Source organism: Silurus aristotelis (genome assembly GCF_946808225.1).
Source record: "Silurus aristotelis genome assembly, chromosome: 16".
NCBI classification, from domain to species: domain Eukaryota; kingdom Metazoa; phylum Chordata; class Actinopteri; order Siluriformes; family Siluridae; genus Silurus; species Silurus aristotelis.
The window spans coordinates 18,598,910-18,622,535 of NC_139589.1; the positions used below are offsets into that span (position 1 = coordinate 18,598,910).

At 40.9% G+C, this 23,626-nt stretch overlaps 3 protein-coding genes and 1 long non-coding RNA gene across 4 annotated transcripts in view; 1 reads left to right on the forward strand and 3 right to left on the reverse strand.

The window, feature by feature from the left end:
• LOC310738812 overlaps window positions 1-23,626 on the reverse strand; it is a 69,672-nt gene that overhangs the window by 13,471 nt on the left and 32,575 nt on the right. The gene's annotated exons all lie outside the window — the stretch shown is intronic.
• dnlz (DNL-type zinc finger) lies at window positions 1,934-7,884 on the reverse strand. The gene is made up of 3 exons (XM_083564220.1): window positions 7,482-7,884; window positions 6,104-6,243; window positions 1,934-3,789 (listed from the first exon to the last, which is right to left on the reverse strand). Exons 1-3 carry the CDS (start codon window positions 7,734-7,736, stop codon window positions 3,633-3,635), a joined length of 552 nt encoding a protein of 183 aa, XP_083420346.1. The 5' UTR covers window positions 7,737-7,884; the 3' UTR covers window positions 1,934-3,632.
• Window positions 8,446-12,169, reverse strand: nat10 (N-acetyltransferase 10). The gene has a single exon (XM_083563980.1). It carries the CDS (start codon window positions 12,001-12,003, stop codon window positions 8,932-8,934), a length of 3,072 nt encoding a protein of 1,023 aa, XP_083420106.1. The 5' UTR covers window positions 12,004-12,169; the 3' UTR covers window positions 8,446-8,931.
• The window catches only part of lrrc8aa (leucine rich repeat containing 8 VRAC subunit Aa), a 36,702-nt gene continuing 27,782 nt past the window's right edge, over window positions 14,707-23,626 (forward strand). The window contains exon 1 of the mRNA XM_083564062.1: window positions 14,707-14,870. The gene's annotated coding sequence lies outside the window, so the exon portion shown is untranslated. The remainder of the gene's footprint in view (window positions 14,871-23,626) is intronic.

The following is a 23,626-nucleotide window of genomic DNA, read 5'->3' on the forward strand; positions in this document are numbered from 1 at the left end:
ACTGACCACACTATATACTGATCACACTGCACCCTGATCACTCTATATACTGACCACACTATATACTGATCACACTGCACCCTGATCACTCTATATACTGACCACGCTATATACTGATCACACTGCACCCTGATCACTCTATATACTGACCACACTATATACTGATCACACTGCACCCTGATCACTCTATATACTGACCACACTATATACTGATCACACTGCACCCTGATCACTCTATATACTGACCACACTATATACTGATCACACTGCACCCTGATCACTCTATATACTGACCACACTATATACTGATCACACTGCACCCTGATCACTCTATATACTGACCACACTATATACTGATCACACTGCACCCTGATCACACTATATACTGACCACACTATATACTGATCACCCTGCACCCTGATCACACTATATACTGACCACACTATATACTGATCACACTGCACCCTGATCACACTATATACTGACCACACTATATACTGATCACACAGCACCCTGCTCACTCTATATACTGACCACACTATATACTGATCACACTGCACCCTGATCACTCTATATACTGACCACACTATATACTGATCACACTGCACCCTGATCACTCTATATACTGACCACACTATATACTGATCACACTGCACCCTGATCACTCTATATACTGACCACACTATATACTGATCACACTGCACCCTGATCACACTATATACTGACCACACTGCACCCTGATCACACTATACACTGATCACACTGCACCCTGATCACTCTATATACTGATCACACTGCACCCTGATCACTCTATATACTGATCACACTGCACCCTGATCACACTATATACTGATCACACTGCACCCTGATCACTCTATATACTGATCACACTGCACCCTGATCACACTATATACTCATCACACTGCACCCTGATCACACTATATACTGATCACACTGCACCCTGATCACACTATACACTGATCACACTATACACTGATCACACTGCACCCTGATCACACTATATACTGATCACACTGCACCCTGTTCATCACACTATACACTGATCACACTGCACCCTGATCACACTATATACTGATCACACTGTACCCTGATCACACTATATACTGATCACACTGCACCCTGATCACTCTATATACTGATTACACTGCACCCTAATCACACTATATACTGATCACACTGCACCCTGATCACACTATATACTGATCACACTGCACCCTAATCACACTATACACTGCACCCTGATCACACTATACACTGATCACACTGCACCCTGATCACACTATACACTGATCACACTGCACCCTGATCACACTATACACTGATCACACTGCACCCTGATCACACTATACACTGATCACACTGCACCCTGATCATCACACTATACACTGATCACACTGCATCCTAATCACACTTCACCCTGATCATCACACTATACACTGATCACACTTCACCCTGATTATCACACTATACACTGATCACACTGCATCCTAATCACACTTCACCCTGATCACACTGTATCCTAATCACACTCTACACTGATCACACTGTATCTTGACCACACTGCACCCATTGACCTACAAGCTTGTAGCATCATACTCAAAAAGACTTGAGGCTGTAATTGGTGCCAAAGGTGCTTTAACAAAATGTTGAGCAAAGGCTGTGTGTATGAATGTGGTGAGGGAAGACATGCAGGGAGTTGGGTTAAAAGAGGCAGATGTAGAGGACAGGGGCGTATGGAGACCGATAATCCACTGTGGCGACCCCTAATGGGAGAAGCCGATAGAAGAAGTTTGTAGAATATTGAGGAAAATAATGAATTAAATCGATTTCGGAATAAGGCTGTGACATTAAATGTGGAAAAGTGAAGTGCTGTGTGTGTGTGTGTGTTTGTATAAAACACTAACATAAATTCCTTTTAATGGCACTAATTTTTATTCATGTGCGATTAATGCAGAGTGCATTTCTGTTTGACCATTTTTATTACAAATACACAAATAAATATAGAAGCGAAATGAAAACCTTCGACAAAACACACATTATTTTTACAATGCCTTTATTTCCTCAGATATAAAAAACCCCAAAACAAATTTAACCGAATAATATTTTAAATTTAAATATCTGAACATTTGTTTTGTCTCAGATTAAGTACCAAAATCTGCCATGATGCACACATCCGGCAATTAAAACCGTTTGTGTGGAGACATAGCAAAAGTTTGGTGTCCTGATGACTATAATTACTTTTAAACATTAACAAGAATATTTTGTCTTCATGCTCTCTGTATGAGTATGACTTCACTATTAAACATACATTTGCATAAAGCATCCATTTGTCCATGCCCATGTTCATTAGTTTTAAAAACTTAAAAAATATAAAATTAAGAAACATTTAGAACACACAGAAATGTGCGATTACCGTAATCGCAAATAAATATTTTAATCGATTGACAGCCCTACTATATACACTTATATACTATATTGCCAAAAGTATTGTGTCACCTGACCTTTCCTGCTATATTTGGTTCTTCTCCAAACTGTTACCACAAAGCTGGAAGCACTCAATTTTATGACATCTTTAAATGCGCTATAATACAATTTTGCATTCACTTGAATTCGGAAACCCAAACCTGTTCAAGCATGGCAATGCACCTGTGCACAAAGTGAGCTCCTAGAAGATCTGGTCTACATGTTTTGGAGAGGAAGATCTTGAGTGGCCTGCTATAGAGCTCTGATCTCCTCCCTACTAAACACCTTTGGGATGAATGTGAATGCTGACTGCACCCCAGGTCTCCTCACCTACATCAGTACCTGCCTTTCGTAATACCCATGTGGCTGATAAACACAAATATCCATAAGCACACTCCAAAAATGTAGTGTAACATCTTCTCAGAAGAGTGGAGGGAATAATAAGAGCAAATTTGGACTAAATGTGGAATGCAATGCTCAAAAATCACATACTGTACTTATGTCCAGGTGACCCAATACTTTACTCAATATAGTGTATACAGCATGCAGATGAAATGCTGACAGAAATAATCAGTAATACTTCAAATAAGCTTATAAATCAACTGTCACATGACTAATGACAGAAAAATATATCGAACATTCAAGAGTGAACTGTAAAGTTTTCAGGTTTTACTATAGGAACTTTTTGGAAACAAATCAGTCATCAGACAGAAATTGTGTTGTTTTTCCACACAGTAGCAGTGCATTACAGTGAATATTGGATGGGGGTAAGATAATATGATTTGCACTCTATGTAATTCTCTAGGCGACTAAAACTTTTATATGGAAAGAATAAGAAGCGAAACAACATGCTGATGTAGCAAAAAAGTCAACATGTTAGATGCAGCACTTGTTCCTCTCTATGGAACTATGTATTTTTCAATAACATGAAAAAGATTTTTTATTGCTCTTATACAAGAACAGTTTTCAATACAAAAACTTTATCTTAATGGACGACACCACATACTTTAACATTGTGGAATGTCTGCGAAACAATCCCCCCCCCGCCGCAAATAAGAGCTTCAATTTGAAACAGCTGATTGACCGACACTGTACCCCACTGCCCAATGAGAAACGACCATTACTGCAGCATCGAATTGCCAAAAGTGTCATGAATTTTCAGAGTTTTTTACGGGAGCATTCTCCTCGTCTTCACTCCTCTGCATCGCTTCTTTAATTGTCTCCTCGACGATAATCTCTATGGCAGCGTCATCTGCGATTCGCTTCACAGTCTCCCCTTTGGCTGCAAGAATCTCCTCAATGTTTCTACAAGTAAAGATCGGGCAAAAACACAGAACTGTTAAAAAAAAATAATAATAATAATTAAAAAAAATTATATATACATATATATATATATATATATACACATATATATACATATATATACACACACATACACAGTATATATCAGAATTTATTCAAAGAAAAATATACTACCGTAATTTCCGGACTATTAAGCGCACCCAAATATAAGCCGCACCCGCTGAATTTGACAAAGATTTTTATTTTGAACATAAATAAGCTGCACCTGTCTATAGGTGTCTACACTGAAACTAATGAACTTTACACAGGCTTTAACGAAAGACAGTGTCTGTTACACAGCTTGTATCTAAACAGTAGCCTACCAAGAAAGTCATTGTTCACTGTCTTCCTCCTTCCTTTCACAACAATTTCTCTCGAGAGTTTATCTTTTGGCATCGTCGTGCGTTTAAAAATCTTTTCTCCCGATGCCGTGCAGCTCAGAACACAGGTGAAGTGCGTGTTTAAATGCCCGGTTGTTTTCAGCGTGATGAATGATTCGCATTTCCTGTAGACAGTCCGAGTGAGCGGCAGGTCAAACGTCAGAGGAACATCATCCATATTTATGATGTGGTGCGGCCCGATTCAGTGGGAGCGCATCTGATTTAATATAAAGAGTTTCATTGGTTCACCTGAACCCGTTCGGCAATTTCATTGGTCTAATGTTATGGGGCTCAGTGTTTTGTCTTGAAGCTTGTGAAACCGGGAAAAACGCAGGAGAAATCCATAAATAAGCTGCTTCGTTGTTTAAGCCGCAGGGTTTAAAGCGTGGGGTAAAAAAGTAGCGGATAATAGTCTGGAAAATACGGTAATTTACTAAATATAAACTTTCTTAACCTCATCATTTATTTCTAATTAAAGAGTATGTATTGCTTACTTCTGACATTTGCAGGCGACATCAAAAGCTGTACTGTACACACTATTGTGGCAAACAAGGTAGAAACCAATAATATGGTGCGTATAAGAGATTTTCCCCCTTTGCTTCGTTCGCAGGAGCGTGAAGCGAATGCCCACCCGCACCTCCAAACACTTTCTTGCTTCTGTGTTTTATGTAGCCGTTCCGTGTTTTATGTATGTTTCTCATTCCCAGCTGTTCACTATTTCTGTGTTTGATTAATATCTGTATATTTTCAAGTTTTGTGCGTTATTTATCTATCATTTACACACTATAACCTACAAAAAGAGTCCCCTTGCTCTGCATTACAGTGCTCATGGAGTTCCTGCCACTTCTGGAATGTGTTCTGGAAGTCTTCTTTTCGAAGTGTCGTTGCAGATTCGTCCGGTTTCCCACAGAACTTCACGTTTTCCCTTTGTTCTAACGTCCATGATGAAATTGCTGATGTTGTAAAGCGCGTGGTCACAACAGCGCCAGTTAACACCGTTAGTCTCGAAACTTTATTGATACCATCTTGAAGAACGCTTTTGGTTGAAAACGAACTCGCTCAGGAGGTGGTAGCTCGATGTTTACGGCGTTGGACTCTGGATCGGAAGGTCACGAGTTCCGATCTCAGCGCCACCATGCTACCACTGTTGGGCCCTTGAGCAAGGCTTTAACTCTCACCTGCTCTGATGCAAGTCCCATAAATGTAAATGTTCAGTTTGCTGTGATTGCTGAACCATTTACGTTCTATGTTTTATGGTTCCTGATCAAGTTTCTCGATCTTGCTGATTACCCACCATAGCCTTGTTTTACATTTCTATGCTTTCCTGCCTTTATTCCATACAATTTTCTTAACCCAGCACTTGCATCCGTTTCTGCTTTTGTGCAATACTGTTAATATTTACAACTACATATTTTTTGCTGATATTAATGATCACAAAGTCAGAAGACATTGTGTGTGTAAACCTCAAGTGCATAGAGGCATCGCAAGTATAGTAATTAACAAAAGCAAAGATTTCTCAATATTCATGGTCACAGAGTGTACTGGAGCTTTTTAAATGTAGTACAAACACTCCTGGGAGCTTTTTTTACTCAATTAAAAGACTTTAACAAAATACTCCTTCTGCTTGTCAGGTTACCATGCGCATTTTACTACAAGTGACATTTGAACAGGAAGGAAGCAGTTATGACTATCTTTAATCACACCAAAGAAGAATCCATGACCACTTCCTGTGAGCATTTCCTCTCAAAGACACATTAGAAAACAAAAACTGAATTTTCAAGCGGCAAAAGTCAGATTAAAAAAAATAAACGTGAGATGGTGATTTAATAGTGATGCTCGAATAAGACATCTATAATTTCTCAACGGATAAGAGAAATCCCGCTCTGTCAGACACGCACCTTTTTCCTTCCAGATCAGAAAACCATCCGAGGTTATCGGCGATGATGTGGTGGTTCTGGCAGCCTGGACAGGTTACTATAACCACGCCGTTGTGATACGCCATCTTGGAGATCTTTTTCATTGAACGTGTGGAACAGACCTACAACCAGGGAACATTGTATTTTACATGTGAGGACTGATCTCCAATTTACTCAGGAGAACAGGAAATGGAGGAAATGGAGGAACAATAAAGCGAGTTAAATCGAAGTAGACGTTTTATGTGGCTTTGTTTAGTAAATAAATATGCATACAAATAAAATATGGTAAAACATGAAGTGATGATAATATACACAATACTTTGAACATTTCTACCACTTTTTTACTTGTTAAAGGAAAAATCCACCATGAAAAACTAATATATATATATTTAACATAATAATGTCTATTTTTATTTTACCTAGCAGCTTCCTAATTTTACCCACAAGGCACAAGTCCAATTCACTCCTTGCTTCATCACTACCTAAAAGGTTTGTCTCTGAGGGTCATTCGACCACTGCAACTGATCCAGAATGCATTTCACCCTTCCTAAATTCTCCTACATCACCCCTTTGCCATGTCTCACCCTGCACTTCAGCACACTCTCTTCTATCCTCTACAAATGCCCGATTGGTACCACCACCTCCCAGGGTAAAATCAAGACATGCTTTAAGACCGATCTCTGTTTCATCACCTAGGTAGTGGAATGGATTTTTCACTTGATATCAGAACAATGTCAATCAACGTCTAAAGACCTACCTCCTTCCACAGAACATAAATGACCACTTCTACAATAAAAAAAATACTTAATTTTCAAACTATAATCTCAACCAAGATTTTAAACCGGTGGTATACTTAGACTGTATCCTAATGAATCAGAATACATTTATTGATTAATCTAAGTTGCTCTAAATAATGGCAATAATCTAAATGTATAACTGTGATGCAGCGGCACTTTAGTCTTTTATTCTGTCAGCTTTTCTAGATTTCACTACTTCAACACTATGTTGTGATACCAGAAAAATGATGAGACACAAAACAAGCTGTTTTGATTGAAGATTGTCGAAATGCTTGCCACTGTTAATCTTTACAGCAACTGAACTTGAAATGCCCCCTAGTGGCATCGGCACGCAACACATCCCCTACCTTCTGACTGGAAAAAGGAAAATTTAAGAATAACCTAATGAACACCATGCAGCATAGATATTAAAACAATTAGTTTAATTAAATCATGTGGGTGAGGGTTGACTTTCTGCTAAACAGTTACACACATATTAGTGATCGGTGTTTTACAGGCATCAGTAGGGTTTCCATTGCAACAATAATAATAATAATAATAATAATAATAATATAAATTCTCACCTTACAGGTGTACACCAAATGATAATTCTTTGACTGGATATTGCCAACCTCATCGCTCCATGCCGCTGCAGAAGTGTGAAATGTCCGCCGAAAGCCCACACTGTCTGAATTTAACTGATTTTGTATGACTGGAGGGACTGTCCATTTTCCTCCAAACACACGTGTATTTAAGTGTAAACCTCCAGACGAGACACGTGTGTTCACTTTCGACCGAAACAATCCCAAACAAAAACGACAACGCGTCGCTAAAGACATGTCAAATTATTCCAAATCTGTTTGTATTTTGAAAATAAAATAAAACGCAGTTTGAAAATCAACCCGTTAACCGTGTTAAAAGGTATACAGCTAAGTAGGTAGTAGTTGTCGCACATTAATGACGTAAGTGTAACGCTCGGTCAGCTGACTCAGGTTCACCTCAAATGACCTCTAAAATAAAGAAACGTTCGAACCCTGAATGCCGTTTTAAATCACATTAAGATCCCTACATTATTTTATACACGTTTTATTTATTTTTGTTTTGTTTTTATCGTACGGTTTTTAGTTGTGAATGCGTCCATAGGCGGAAGTGCAAACCCCAGAATGATGACATCATAATTACTCGACTAGGACTGGACCTGAATGATGGAAGATATACTAAATACTATGTAGTATACAGTATTATTTAATTTGTATAAATTGCTGCAATTTCATATAATTTTATTTCTATATTTTTTTAGTTTATTTTAGTGTTACACATACACTATTATTATATCTGGGAAAGATATGAACTGTGCTTTTTCCTATCTATAAAAACATTTAAAATAACCTTCATTACATGATTAATGAAATTAGAAAACTTGTACCTTTCGTACCTCACAATTGCTGATCCATATGAAATCTTCCGACCGTCAAAATCTTTAACACAATATAAACTTATCTACCTCAGAATCCAGCACCGTTGACATCTGAAAGCAAATTACACCGATCCGAAACAGTACTTTTATTACGCCTTTCATTATAAAATTGCACGAAATATTTTCAAAGATCAGAAGTATAAAAACAGACAAAATAAATGTCCTGAAGTTACATTATAAAATGAACATTAGTCAATATCTAATTACACTCTCACTACAAAACACTGAACTTGTTGACTCGTTCTCCCTTTTGTTTTATATAAATTATACACTTTTCTCAGGAATTTTCACAATATTGTATTTGCAATTGAAAAGTATACAAGGCATTGCTCACTTTGGTGGATATTATGACAATCATTTTCAGGAGAAATATTAGCATAATATGACATTATTATGCTAATATTGGTGACATTGCAGATTTTTGTCTTTTCTTAAATAAAAAAAAAAACGTTTGATTACAAAACAAGGACATAGCACTTAATTACTACAGAATGTACTACAGAATATATATAAAAAAAAAATAATAAAAAAGTTCAACAATTACTTTTCAATAATGATTATGATTTCTTTAACATCTTCCCCTTTTTCTTGTTAGTTTTCTTCATCTTCTTTCCCAGCCCCTCTTTCTTGTTTGCCTCTTCCAATTTGTGCTTCTTATCGCTCTTGATGCTCACTATCGCTGTGTTGCCAGCCTTCTTTAGCACTTGGTTCCATTCCTCATCATCGCCTCGAATCATGTACTGCGAAAGATCCATATCTTTGATCTTCATCATGTCTTCCTTGTGCTTCTGATCGAAAACTCTGGCAGCCTCGTCCAACTCTTTGTGCAGCGCCTGAGCGGTCGGTTCCATGTTAATGTCCTTGACGGGAACCATGTCCGCCTCAATCGCCTTCTCCTGGATGGTGTTAAACAGCTGTACTACTTTACGCATGAGACGGTTGAACAGGCCCATGAGCTGCGAGCTGGGTAAGTTAATCTCTTTCTCTAAAGTTTCTACAGATTTGTGCTGTAATCCAATTCCCAAAAGCAGAGCGGACTGGGCGACAGAGAGCGAGAGATCTCCAAGTTGTTTGAGGAAGAACATCCTTGCTAGGGCAGGCACCATGTCCATGATCAGGTGGTAGTCAACCATGTTTCGGGAATACATTTCCAAACGAGACAGGTCGTACGGGGTGAAATGGGCCGCTAATTCTGAAACCGTTAGTGTTGCTGGGTTGTCGTCCTTGATATTCTTGTTCTGCAGTATGTTTAAGGCTATCGTCGGGCTAAAACTGCTAAACTGGTAGGAGAGCAGAGAGAGGAACCTCCGTCGGAAATCCTTCCAGAACGCCGGCAGCCACTGACTCGGTTCTGCCGAATCCTCAGTGTTCAGTTCTTTCAGCATCACACAAGAGTGCTCCCCTGTCAACTCATTCTGCGTTTGTCTTAAATAAACTGGAACATATCCAGACTTTTTCCAGAATTTCAGCAGCTGCGTTGTCAAGCCATACGAGACCCCCAAGTAGTCCAATCTTTCTGCAGGCCTCTCGTTCAGTTTCAACAATAGGGGTGGCAGATCCGTTCGAGGAGACACAACCTCCTCTAAGAGGCTCATGGCCTCGCTGCTGACGGAGTTGAAAGCAACTGGAGTTGGCTGCTTGTCATCCAGTTGGGTGAACTGTCCCTGATAGTAACGCTGCAGGAGCTGCAGAGCACGTGTCCCGTAACCCATCCCCTGGTAGTCAGGGTTTACGGCGATTCGCACCACTCTTGCCCCCGAGAGGCTTCCAAACTTCGAATCTTGAAATTGCTCTGACACAGTCCAAGGGATGAGGTCTCCCGATGCCTTTTTCCCTCTGGACAAGCTGTTAAGGATTGATTGCTGGGAAATCTCCCCCTCCAAACACACCTGCACGACTGCTAGAACCTCGGGAAGAGAGTTGTGCGTGTGTGGAACAGGAGGCAGCAAGCAGAAGAGATGGTGAGCTGGAGCATCGGAGAGCAGCTGAAGATCATTTGGGGAGTTCTTATAGTGAGACGCTACGTAGAGAGCCATGAGACGCTGCAGGAATGCTTCGGATGCTTTGTGGTAACAGAACAGTGTGTCGCGGTTCACATAATAGAGATCGCAAGTTTCCGGTAACGGACATCCTAAAATGATGCGTGGCACACTCAAGCAATCCAGACACAGGAGTTCGTTTAGCCATTTCTCGACGGGATCGCCTTGAGCGTATCGAATGGACTCTTGGAGAGAAACCTCATGGAGCGAGCGTGCTGAAGTGAGTCTGGCCGTGCTCGTGGCTCTGTTTTCAGCTGAGAGACTCTGCTGGCTGTCTGCGCTTTGTTGGCGGAGCTGCTGAATGAGTTTGAGCGAAAGAGAGCGTCCTGTGCCCTCATACCCGTTGATCGTCGAAGCCATGAACACCAGATAAGGCCCGAGCAGGTTTTTTACTAGAGGCAAAGGAATAGCTGCAGCCTCATCAATCACCACCAACTCCGCCTGACCCAACTTTACAGCATCTCCAGGGTGAATGTACTGAATTGTCTGGCGATGCTCTTTGAAGATGTTAACTCGGACAACGGCTTTATTGAACTCTGGGTTCAAAGACTGGACGATTTCATAATCCATGTGTTCTTGGTAGTGAAGCAAATCCAAGCCTTTAAATATGAACTCAAACAACGTGTGCAGATTGTCCGGGCTGGGCGACGTAACGAATACGTTGGAATAACCGAACGAAATGGCCCCGGCGATGGCCAACCCAAGCGCCGCGGACTTCCCTCTTCCTCTGGCGGCGGTGAGCGCCACAGTGCTCCGCAGGGTCTTTTCTGAAATCGCTTCAATGAACTTCAACACAGCTTTGGCTTGATCCATTGTTTTACAGCACTCTACTAAAGTCCCCACTGACTGCGTGTCTTGCATCGATTCTTTTAGAGCCTTCAGCTCCTGCTCCTGCGGCAGCGGCGCATCGTCCTGCGTTCTGGATGGCACAGGTTTGATGTTTGCATTGTGTTTGGAGACCGGGAGAACGTTGAGCTGATCGTCGGTTACTATACAGGTCTTGCATGAGGAAAGAGACAGTATGAACCTTTCGTTGAATCGTCCCACAACATCCTGATGGGCCTCTGTCCTGTATCGAGAATGGACGTCCATTGCCATCGTGTACAGCTGCTTCAGGGACTTCATGGTCCTTAGTAAAATGACCACAATCCCACCACCTTCTACTGTTTCAATGGTTCTAGCCAGTAAATTGGGAGTTAAAGCCTCAAAATCTTGCAGAACGCACATGCCATAAGTGTTGCCCAGGATTTTGTGCGTTTCATTGTAGTAACAATAGCGGATACTGGTAGCTGCGACGAAAAGCTCAAACGGATCATCTTGTTTCAGGTTCAAAGTGCCGGTTTTGATCTTCTTCTGTAACTGTCGCATGCGTTTCTTACGGTTACTGCTGAAGCCAAGCTCGTGCTTGTAGCACCACAGGACCGAGGGTCGTGCACGCACTGCGGCCTTGGAGAGCATGTGGTGCAAGATGACAACCTGATCCCTACCGTGATCTCCGACTATCACAAACATTGTACGATGCCGCTGCGTGACTCCATTCTCGATCAGTACACGAATCCGATTATCAACTTTCTTCCGGTATGTCGCCATTTTCACTGAACCAAAGAAAAAGACAAAACACCCAAAATCGTCAACTCGAAGCACAACTTTCTCGCAAAAACCCTGAGCGCGAGATCGCACGTTTTTCTCACATGGACCGACCACTTCCTCTCGCGTGCTCTCGCGATGACGGGCGAGATTTTCCAGTTCTCCCGTGCGCATGCGCCTGAGTCTACGCATGTGTGTTCAGGCTTCATGAGTCAATTTATCTTTCTTTTTTTATTTTTTTTATTAATAATTGAATGCAAAATATGAGAAGCAACAAAATGGCAAGAATGAGTAATTTCCGAGAATAAACTGACATGGAAGCCGTAAAACATCAGGGCACATCGAAACTACAATACAATATAATAAAACATAAATTGAATAATTTTAAATAAATTAAATTTTAAATTTTAAATAAAGAATAAAACAATAGATTAACAGAGAGAAATAAAAAAAAACAAATCAATAACAGAAAAGGCATTCAATATTTACATTTATTAAAGGACGTCTGAGAAATATTAAATATGATTAATAGAGGTGGAACGCATCTAATTTAATGTATCTACATTTATGTATTTAGTTGGAAAAGCATAACCAACCAGGCATAACTTTAGACAAGTCAAGAGTCAAGAAGTCTTTATTGTCATTTCAACCATATACAGCTGACACAGTACACAGTGAAATGAGACAACATTTCCAGAACCCTGGTACTACATAAAACAACATAAAGCTACATAACAGTACACAAAGCTAAAAACATCATTAACTTCTTCAGCTATTTAAACTCCAGGAGCTCGTCTGTTGGATCAGAACACACGGGCCTTCTCTCCTCACGTGCATCAATGAGTGTGAATAAGTGCCAGTTCTGCCTCTTCCAAACCAACTACCTGCATGTCTTCCCTCACCATATCCATAAACCTCCTCTTTGGCCTTCCTCTTCTCCTCCTTCCTGGTGGCTCCATCCTCAGAATTTTCCTACCGATATACCAGATGTCACTCCTCTGAACATGTCTAAACCATCTCAATTGTGCCTCTCTAACTTTTCCCCCAAAACGTCCTACATGCACTGTCCCTCTAATAAACTCATTTCTAATCATGTCAATCGTCGTCACTCCCAGTGAAAATCTCAGCATCTTCAGCTCTGCTACCTCCAGCTCCACCTCCTGTCTTTTACTCGATACCACTGTCTCTGAACCATACAACATCGCAGGTCTCACCACAGTCCAATAAACTTTTCATTTTACTTTTGCAGATACCCTTTTGTCACAAATCACTCCTACTATCACTCTTCTCCACCCACTCCACCCTGCCTGCACTCTTTTCTTCACTTCTCTAGCACACTCTCCATTACTTTGCACTGTTGACCCCAGGTACCTGAACTCCTCCACCTTCCCTTCTTTTACCTCTCTTCCCTGCAACCACATCACTCCACTGCTCTCCCTGTCATTCATACACATGTACTTTGTCTTACTCCTACTGACTTTTATTTCCATTCTCTCCAGCACGTACCTCCACTTCTCCAGGCTCTTCTCAACCTGCTCCCTACTCTCACCACAAATCATAATATCATTGCAAACATCATAGTCCACGGAGACTCCTGTCTGACCTTGTCCGTCAACCTGTCCATCACCACTGCAAACAGGAAAGGGCTCAGATCCGATCCTTGATGCAGTCCAACATCCACCTTGAACCAGTCTTCCCACTCAACCTTCCTTAGTGTCCAACTTCTCATACAGCGCCTCATATGCTTTTCCTTGACTTTTGGCTGTTCAACCTCCAGCTTCACGTTCATCACTCTATCACAAATTCGCTTCACCTCCACTACACTCTTACTGTACTCTTCCTTCAGGATTACGCCTAAACCATTTCTCTTTCCATCCACACCATTGTAGAACTGTTTAAACCCACCTCCAATGCTATTGGCCTTACTCAATTTCCACACGTTCTCCTTAACACACAACATACACCTATAATATATATATAATATATATATATATATATATATAATATAATATATATAACATATATTCTCTGCTCCGTCATATCAGCTAACTCTCTCCCTTTACCGGTCATAGTACTAACATTTAAACCTCCACTCTTCTACACTTCTCCTTTCCCTGCTGTCTCTGTAGACGTCGTCCTCCTCTCCTTCTCCTCCTTCAGCCAACAGTAGCCCAATTTGCACCGGTACCCTGTTGGCTAACAATACCTGTAGCGTTTGTTGGTAACCCGGGCCTCGACCGATCTGGTATAAAAGTCTGATTCATGATCAGCATGTTTGATTTAGCACGTTTTATGTAGGATGCACTAATGCAAACCTCCCCATTTATCCGGGTTTGGGACCAGCACCAAGAGTTGACTTGGTTTTATATATATACACACACACACACACACACACACACACACACACACACACACACACACACATATATATATATATATATATATATATATATATATATATATATATATATATTCTTTTTTTTTTTTTTTTTTTTAATAATGTTTGATGGATTCTAAAATAATTTTTAAATGCCTCAAAACAAAGAGAAACTTCAACAAATCTATTATTATTTATATATTTATTTGTTTATTCGTTTGTTTATTAGTTTTGCAAATAGCATTATGTTTGTAATGAAATAAGGCGGAACACGGCGGAGTTTTTTTTGTGTTTTGGTTTTTTGCGTTAGCTTTTCATTTCGTTGCCCCAGCGCCTCTCATGACGCAATTTCCTGGGCGTGGCTTCGCCTGCGTTCCACAGCACTCGGGATTTTTTTTTCGTGTTGCTGGCGCAGAGTAAACCGCCGCCGCTCTGCACGCTGCGGCTCAGCGGGAAATGTGTCGAATACAGAAACAACACAGAAGCAAAAACGGTGAGTATTCAAAAGGACCATAATCGTTTACGGGTATATTATTGTAAACACTATTTGAGTGTTTGTTGTTTGGGTACAGTATCAGTAGAGCCGCCGGCCGAATCCTCTAACCTGCTGCTTAAACATGTGGGTGAATGAGGTTATATATAATCATCATTATCATTATATAATCAATTTCTCTATGCAGTGTTTTATAAAATGATGAAAACGTATTCAGATATTCGGTTTACTCCACTTACTGTAAGCGGTGTGTGTGTGTGTGTGTGTGTGTGTGGTCGGTCGTGGTCTTTGTAGTCATCTGGATGTCCTGTGGGAAGGCGTTTGGGACTGAGCCCCAGATCAGTGATCTTGTTCACCCTCTATAGATTTTAGTATTTCAAAGGTTTTTACTCACAACAAGGTGTAAAATAGTGGCTTTTTGTCTTCTTAGTTTGCTTTATGTCCAGCAGGAAGAAATCTCGGATTCAGTTTACTGTTATGCAAATCCACTAGATAGTGTGCTTCTCTATGGCCTGTATGAGGCTGTTGGGGGTTTATCTACTAAACACTATGGTATGAGGGGGGATGAAATGGTTTCTAAACCCTACACAAAGCACATGTCGTATGAAGCATTTGACTTCTTACTGAAGCCACACACTGAATTGTGGGTATGTAACAGTGGCTTCTGAACCAGTAGTGCACCCTTTGTCCGGCTCCATTACTGATTTGTGCCGTAATTGTACCATGAAGGATGTAAGATTATAGCGTTTATGCAATGGTTCTGACCGGGAGCCATTTTGAGATCGACCCTGAATTAGATCCTGATCAAATCGAGCCTTTTAGTGGGAGAAGTGTGAAGGGAGTTTTGTTTAAACCTTTCCCCATCCCTCCCAGTCTGGGTGGAGAAAAAAGTGTTGAACTTATAGCCAACCCATGATGTGCTCTTTCTGGTAAGAGTTATACACAAAACATCCCTTAAAGGACTTCTCTATGCATTCATTCAGCTCACCGAATTACCAATCCGCAGCTGCACACTTTAGTGCTCGACCGGTTTGACGCTATCATGTCCTCACTATCACGTCACTCATTGGACCGTTTTCCTGTGGCCTCCCTGCATTTTTCATGAACATTCACACTGTGTAACAGCAGCGTGACTCGAAATACGATCACGTCAGAGTTCATGGGCCTGCGATGCCCGGGCTGGACTTTGCACAGTTAATGGTTGATGCGGTCGTTACGAGCATTTAATGCAAAAAAAAACAAAAAAAACGTGAGGAACGTTAACATGTGCAACATTTATTTCAGGTTGTGTGGAACGCATGTCCCCCTTTCTCAGTCAAAAACCCTCATTTTTGTCTTTTAAGGTGCGAATACAGTTGTCAAAACTGTTACACTGCCTGAGAACAAATATCCATCCAGCAGCATGTTATGTATGCAATTATCCAGTCAACCCTGGTGCACACAATGGTGCAAATATCTTTTATACTAAAGGGTCTCCAGAGTTTGGAATGGTGTGAAAACGAAAAAAAAAGGGGTTCAACCCAACAGGGAGGCTGCTGTAGTTTAAAAGACCACTTGTTACAAACGTGGTGAGCAGAAAAGCTCATCAGGGCTTCCACAATATGGTGAAACTTGAGGTTGACGTGCACTAGAGAGTTTGTTACCTAAAGAGTTTAGCGGAGGTCATACGGACGTTTTACTAAAGCACACGGCGTTCTCTTGACAAGATGCATTTCTGCTGTGTTTTTTTGCAAACATGGTGACAGTCTTGTTTTGGTGTCCAAGATTTCAGTCTGACATTTGTTTACATTGAAGAGGATTACAGGAGAAATAGTTTTACAGCCGTGTCGAGTAATGGACGTGTTATAAAAAAAAAGCTCTACGACGATGAAAGTATTTAGGAAGCCCTATCAAGATGTTATGGTGATAAAACACCGACATCGTGCAATAATATCAGTAGGATCCCGAGCGAAGTTTCCCCCAAAACAATTGCAGGATGCCGAGCATCACGTTAAACACTTTGTCTACCGGTTCAGATGGAAGTGCTTTCCGGGGGGAAAAAACGAGCTCTGAAGTGTCATTGAGAAGTCTTGATGATGTTTTCAAAGACAGAGAAAGCTAATAAATAGTTTGTATTTGTTTTTCTTTCTATGGATTGTTCACACATTCAAATTCTCGGTTAAACATTTGCCTACGCACAACCTCGATGAGAAAATATGGAAAAGACAAGACCGTTTGCTGCAGATAGGAACAATAAAATAATACAATTAGGCAGGATGTACCTTCCTGTTGTTGATACTCTCGGGGGGAGTATAGGTGTGGTGTCTTTTCGTGCCTTAACTGTGGACTGTCCAATTTGGGCTAACAAACAAGCCAAAAAAAAGTTAGTTTGTTACTAAAAACGTAGTGGATTTTTAGGATACTGAGCTTTGTTGAATTCTGCAGACTATAATTCATATGATTTATTTTAGGGGTATAACGGTACACGAAATTCACTATTCAGTACGGACCTCGGTTTTTAAGTCACGTTTCGGTGCAATTTCGGTACGTTTAAGGGGAAGAAATGCGAAGCATAAAATTGCTTGTCGTTTTTTTTTTCTATGACGGATTGAGTAGCTACAGTAACAATGCACTAAATCTAGTATTAATTTAATTTATAAAATTAAATTAAAAAGAGACTAAACAAACTTGCAGTCCGCCACTTAATACGTTTTTCCGCAGGTAAAAAAGTATTGCATTCGGTACACGTGCACCTAAACGAACGCCCTGTACCGAAACGGTTCTGTGCGGAACACGCACCGTTACACCTCCAATATAAAATAATAATACTGGTATAATTTCTATAGTAACACGATCTACAGCACACAGATGTATTTGTTTATTACGAAACGAAGGGAAAAACTGTCACGCTCACCATCGTGATAACGCATTGGCCTTAAAGACTAGGCGATTATAGTGATGGTGAAAATGTTTAATGTACGCACATCCGCTGGAGATCATCTTTGTCGTCTTTTCCAAACTCTGAGGCCTAATGGCAAAACCACAAGCAAGCCAAACAGGAAGGGGTGCGGGGGTCGAGCAAAGTCGCTCATAACATCATCAGAAGCACAAGCGTACAACGTCTCCGTCAGGCATGCTGGAGCAGGTGGATGTGTTCGTGTTCACGATTGTTGGAATGCGCGACTCATCATTTAATCTGAGCAGCAATGGTCGATTTCACCTCCGGCTACAAAATCCTTACTCGACCTCTAACACAGACAAACATGACACAACAGTACACTTCCTCAGGACTTTTAAACTGTGATATCACCCCGGGGTGGATTTTGTATAACTTACACCCACACACAGTTTTGGAATAGCAGTTCCCTGAATGATGCCTTATGGCTCTAGATTTCTGCTTGTATGAAGTCTAATGGACAAGCACACACACACGCACGCACACAATCGAATCCTAGCAGGGATGTGAAACTACACTTTAAACATGATGATTCAGCTGCTCGTGTTTTAGCGTGCAATAGACCAGATTGTTTTGTCCACCGGTCATATGAGTGTGGAAATGATTTTAAGTTGAACCTGATTACGAGCTTGTAAGATCTAGTTTTCAGATAGATTTAACTTCTGGTTCTCCGTCCACAACTAACTGTATGGACAAATGTTTGTAGACACCTGTGACCATAAGATTTATATGTGCATTTATGAGTATCCCAGTCAATATTTATTCTCCAATTACTGTCATAAAAACCTCCACATTTTTCTGGGAAGATGTCCCACTGGATTTTGGAGTGTGCTGGTGGAGATTTGGGCTTCAGCCACAAGGGTGTGCATAAACTCAGGTACTGATGTAGGGTCAGGAGGTACTGATGTAGGGTCAGGAGGCCCTGCAGTCAACATTCTAGTTCATCCCAGTTAGAGTTTTATGTCAGAACATGCAAGATCTTCCACTTCAACCCATGTAAACCATAGCATCAAGGAGCTGGATCAAGTTTGGGTCTCCTGTTTCAAGAGAAAGGAAAATTTTATGCTATTGCACCCGAATACATCCTATTGTGTGCAATTGTGTGTTACATACAATTGTGTGCCTCCAACAATTCAGGAAAGAATTTACATATGGCTGAAAAAATCAGGTGTCCAAATACTTTTGTGAATATGGTGTATCTGAGGTGGCTGCAAGCTTAAGTGTCAAAAAGGTTGCAGTGTGATTGGCTATTCATATGATCCATGTACCTTCATTGTAAAGTCTGTGGCAGTCAAATGTCCTTAAAGTTAATGTGTTAGAAGCATAAAATGGGCATACGGATTTGAGTGAGTTTGACAAAGGCCAAATTGTGATGTCTAGACGTCTGGGTCAGCGCATCTTTAAACTGCAGCTCTTGTGGGATGTTCCTGGTCTGCGGTCGTCAGTATCTATCAGAAGCGGTCCGAGGAAGGAACAGTGGCGAACCGACGAACGGGTCATGGCCGGCTGAGGCTCACTGATGCACTTGGGAAGCAAAGACTGACCCGTGTGGTCCGTTCCAACAATGCTGTTAATGTTTTGCTGTTTTGACAGCAAAAAGGGGACCAACACAATATTAGGAAGGTGGTCATAATGTTATGCCTGATCGATGTAATTGTCCCATGTCTATTAAAAGTGTTAAACTCACTCTATTTAACAATATATTTATTTAACATATTTAAATTCACACCTACTTTTCTTACAGAAAAACTAACAAACAAATCAGGTCACTCTTTTTGTAAAATAGTGTTTAAAAATTAATAGTAATCATCTATCGAAGTCTGAAGTAAATCATCTACATTTTTTTGATTGCCGACCCCCTCGGTGATCGCTTCTATCTAGCATTTTGTTGACTCCAACTTTATTAGTGTTGTTTCCTCTAGAATGTTTACATATGTATACATATGCCCCCCCCGGTAAACATTGCGTCTGCGCATTTTGGGCCATGCCTTTTCCCATTTCCAACCATTGCTTGCTTGAGAAGTTGGTCGCCGTTGGGCGGAGTTTACTCATTTCTAAGAGGGTGGATTTCGGGGCAAGTCGGCACTTTTGTGCACTTTTTGGAGGAGTGTTTATCCAACTTAGGGTTTGTTCGGTGTAGTGTTACCGATCAAGAGCCTAATCCCCCCCTTTATACACCATCAGGCCACCAATGACGAGTCAGATTTGACTCAGACGTGTTGTGAGTTCTGTTGTCAGTCAGTCGTGTGAACTGCTTGTCTCCAGAACAAGGATTTTATACGATTGGACCTTAAGTCGTAGTTTATCAGCACCGATTTCTTGGACAGCTGTAAATCGTATATTACTGCTGACGCACACACAAAGGTCAGTTTGATTTACGGGCCGGTTAAGTGTTTAAACCCGGTGTGCTCTTTCGCCTCCCAATGTTTGTGTATCTGGTTGGATGTTGTGTGTGTTTGTGTGTATATGCATGTGTAATTATTGCATCATTCAGTCAGGTGATGAGATGAACTGAGTGTAGAATCTGATTGTGTGAACAGGATGGTATCTGCCTGTGCAACATTATGGCACATCTGACAACATAGTGTGTCTATTTGTAATGTGTGTGTTTAATGTTTTTGTTTCTTTAAATATTTGGGTTGCAGAAGCAGCTGGTAGGGACCCGGTGTCCTTGGAGAATCATGGTCCTAAGACAGATAGACAACAGGCCCTTTGTGTGTGTGTGTATGAAGGAAAGAAAAAGAGTTTGCACGAAAGAGGCAATGTGTGTGTCTGGTGTGTTTGATGGACCTAAAGTACAGAAGCGAAAGAATAATGAGCATTCAGCGTTAATATTTAATGATATTAAAGAGACCTGGCAGATGTATGGAACAGGTTCGGTTATAGAGGCAGGCATGCACACACACACACACACACACACACACACATGCTATATTGGGTCTATTGTAAGCATGTTGCTTACCAGAAGGTGTAGTCGTTTGTGTGACACAAAGAGACTCGGCTTGTACAGAGTTGGTCAGACCGTCTGTGGGCGGAGACACTCAAAGAAAGAGAGTCAGGAATGTCCTCGGACAAAGCAGCCGCTCTCACTGTAGTGTAATGATGTCTGTGAAACAGCATGTGGCCTTTTAAACCTGTTTTTGGTTCTTTGACTTTAGGAACAGAACAAAGAGGCACTGAAGTGTGTGCGTGTGTAATCAAAAAAAAAAACCCACTGTGTTATTCGATGGTGGGATTTTGTACAGAAGGCTGGTATAGTCACTAAAGTGTGTGTGTGTGTGTGTGTGTGTGTGTGTGTGCGTGTGCGAGATAGATAGGGAAAATATACGCTGTGTGTGTGCGTTAGGCTGCTGTACTGCGCTTGTTAGGCAAATACATAGAAACAAAACTTTTTGAGACAGAAAAAGAATGGGAGATACTCCGAGGTGGATGGAGACAGAAAGAGTGAGACGGAAACACAGATAGGGCAGAGAACGATGGGCAGAGAGAGGAAGACACAAATAGAAAGAAAGGGAGTGGAAAGAGAGAGAGATGATCAAGAGACAAGGCTTGAGAGACTCTAGTTATTCCTGTACACACTGTAAGCTGAGCTTGATCCACACATACAAACACTGTTACCGGCAAACCACATTCAATTGATTGGAATTGAACTAAAAAGCATAGAGAGATGGAAGCATTAGTAGAGAGGAAGAGAGTGAGAGAGAGGTGTATATATGTTTAAGGATATGTGTGCCTGGCTACCTACCTCTGTTTGTGTGTACGTGTGTGTATGTGAGCGTCACTGCCCCTGCCATTGTGTGTGCGCTTGTGTCTGCGTGTCTGCATGTGCATGTTTACTGGATACCCACCCCAAATAGCGTGATTAGCCTGCAGTTGTGTTGGGAAAGGATCCGCCCAGAGACCGACAACACCCAACACACACACAGACACATACACACACAGAGATGGAGAGAGAAAAGCAAGTGAATGAAAAGGAAAAAAAAAGAGTCTCTGTTCCTTGACAAGTTTTTTTTTTTCTTCTCTTAATCTTCTCTCTTTCACTCTCACACACATATACACACACACAGAGTCCCACTTTTGGATGGATTTGACACTTGGATTGGGTCCTAATGTGTGGCTAGCAAATAAAATTGAAATGTACATGCAAGAACTAGCAATCACAGTTTGCTACCACTTTTCCTTTTGTGTTAGCAGCATTAGCTCTGTGTGTGTGTGTGTGTGTGTGTGTGTGTGTGTGAGAGCGTGCGTGGGATAACTATTGTACAGGAGTCGGCGTATAGACGTCATTCTGTCTGAGCTGAGTCACCTTTCCTGACCCCCGTGATCTCGCTCACATTTACACACACTCAAACACTTGTACAGCTAAAATAATTTCACCCAATTTGTGTAATCTCACTTCCGCTTTCTCTGTCATCTTTATTCCCATAACAACCATGTCACCTTTTCATTGCTATTTTTTCTGCTTCTTCTTCTTCTTCTTAACCCCATCACTTGGTGCTAGTCTTTTCCCCTCTTAACCCTAATTCCTAGTTAAACACACACTTTAAATGGCAGTTCGCTCAGAATCTTTCACACGCAGATTTGCACGAATCAGTACTGAAAGAGCACATTTACTCAGTAAATTGATTTATCATGGATCTGGGTCTGCTGATCAGTTTAATTGGCTGTGAAGGCTAGACTGCCTTTAGGTAGAATATAATCATGTTGCAGATCAAGGGCTGGAATGATGATTCGCAGTCAATCCCTGAGTTACAATGGCACGATTTCTAGATTGTACGATGAATATAGCGATACAGTACAAATATTTTAAGTTTGGCGCAGCAGGCAGTAGTGTAGCGACATATATGCGGTACGTGTGAACATTCTCTTGCCTTGTGAGATGCCTTACTCTCGCCAGCGATCGACAGAGTTCAGTTGTGTTAGAGCACGGATTTCTTTCCTGGATTTTTGGTGTTTCAAAGTGCAGTTTTAGCTCCACCCTCCACTCGCAAACCACCACTTGTCCACGTGCCCACCGCCACATACATATATACTGCTAAGTTTATACATTACGCTACTGTAAATTGCTCATTTGTTAAATTATAAACAAATTCCAGTATACAACCCCATACTGATTTCTGAGTAGGCTAGGTCATGCCTCAAAGAGCTATTTTTTGCTGAAAGTCGAATTCCAAAAAAAAAAAAAAGAAAAACTGTCGATTTACTGATTCCAGGAATTGAAAGCCTCAAAGAAACAAACCCAAATCTCTCGAGTTGATTCCACATGCCAGAACTTAACTCACCTTGCCAAATTATTATTTTTTTTTAATTGGCCTTTATTTAATTTTGGACCAATCACAATTGAATTAATTGGCTCCCGTGTAGTGCAAAAAGGATTCATCTTATCATTAGTTCTAATACCGACAAAGCCACAGCAGTCTCTGTCCATGAGCCAGGAGAGTGAGAGGACAGGTAAGAAGGATGTCGGTCCTTCATGTCAATAACATGCACACTAGCCAATTGTGAGCTTCTATGAGATAGAAAAGGGAAAAAAGTATGGTAGGTGGCACTTTCCTTCCAGTATGTAACACTCCCCTGTGAAACCGCATCAGCAGAGCAGTTAAAAAATTGCACTGGTTGCAGTCATGTTTCTTAAAGAAGCACCCACTTGTCCCACTTACTTATATGACAGATAATGTTGGTTTATTGTGCCTGAATTGGAGTAATCAGTAACTTGCACTGTGTAGACAAGTTTGGACACCTGAGCATAAGATTCGTACACGAGCGCAACATCGATGCACTGAAAAACAAATAAAAAATTAATTGACAGAATAATAAGTAT

What these genes read in the sequence shown, in the direction of transcription:
- dnlz (XM_083564220.1), bottom strand. Translation starts at nt 7,736, where the DNA reads ATGTCTTTAGCGACGCGTTGTCGTTTTTGTTTGGGATTGTTTCGGTCG. An exon ending in ATTTGGTGTACACCTGTAAG is followed by an intron (nt 6,244 to 7,481) that starts GTGAGAATTTAT and finishes CCCTGGTTGTAG; the next exon opens with GTCTGTTCCACACGTTCAAT. An exon ending in TCTGATCTGGAAGGAAAAAG is followed by an intron (nt 3,790 to 6,103) that starts GTGCGTGTCTGA and finishes CTTTACTTGTAG; the next exon opens with AAACATTGAGGAGATTCTTG.
- nat10 (XM_083563980.1), bottom strand. Translation starts at nt 12,003, where the DNA reads ATGGCGACATACCGGAAGAAAGTTGATAATCGGATTCGTGTACTGATC.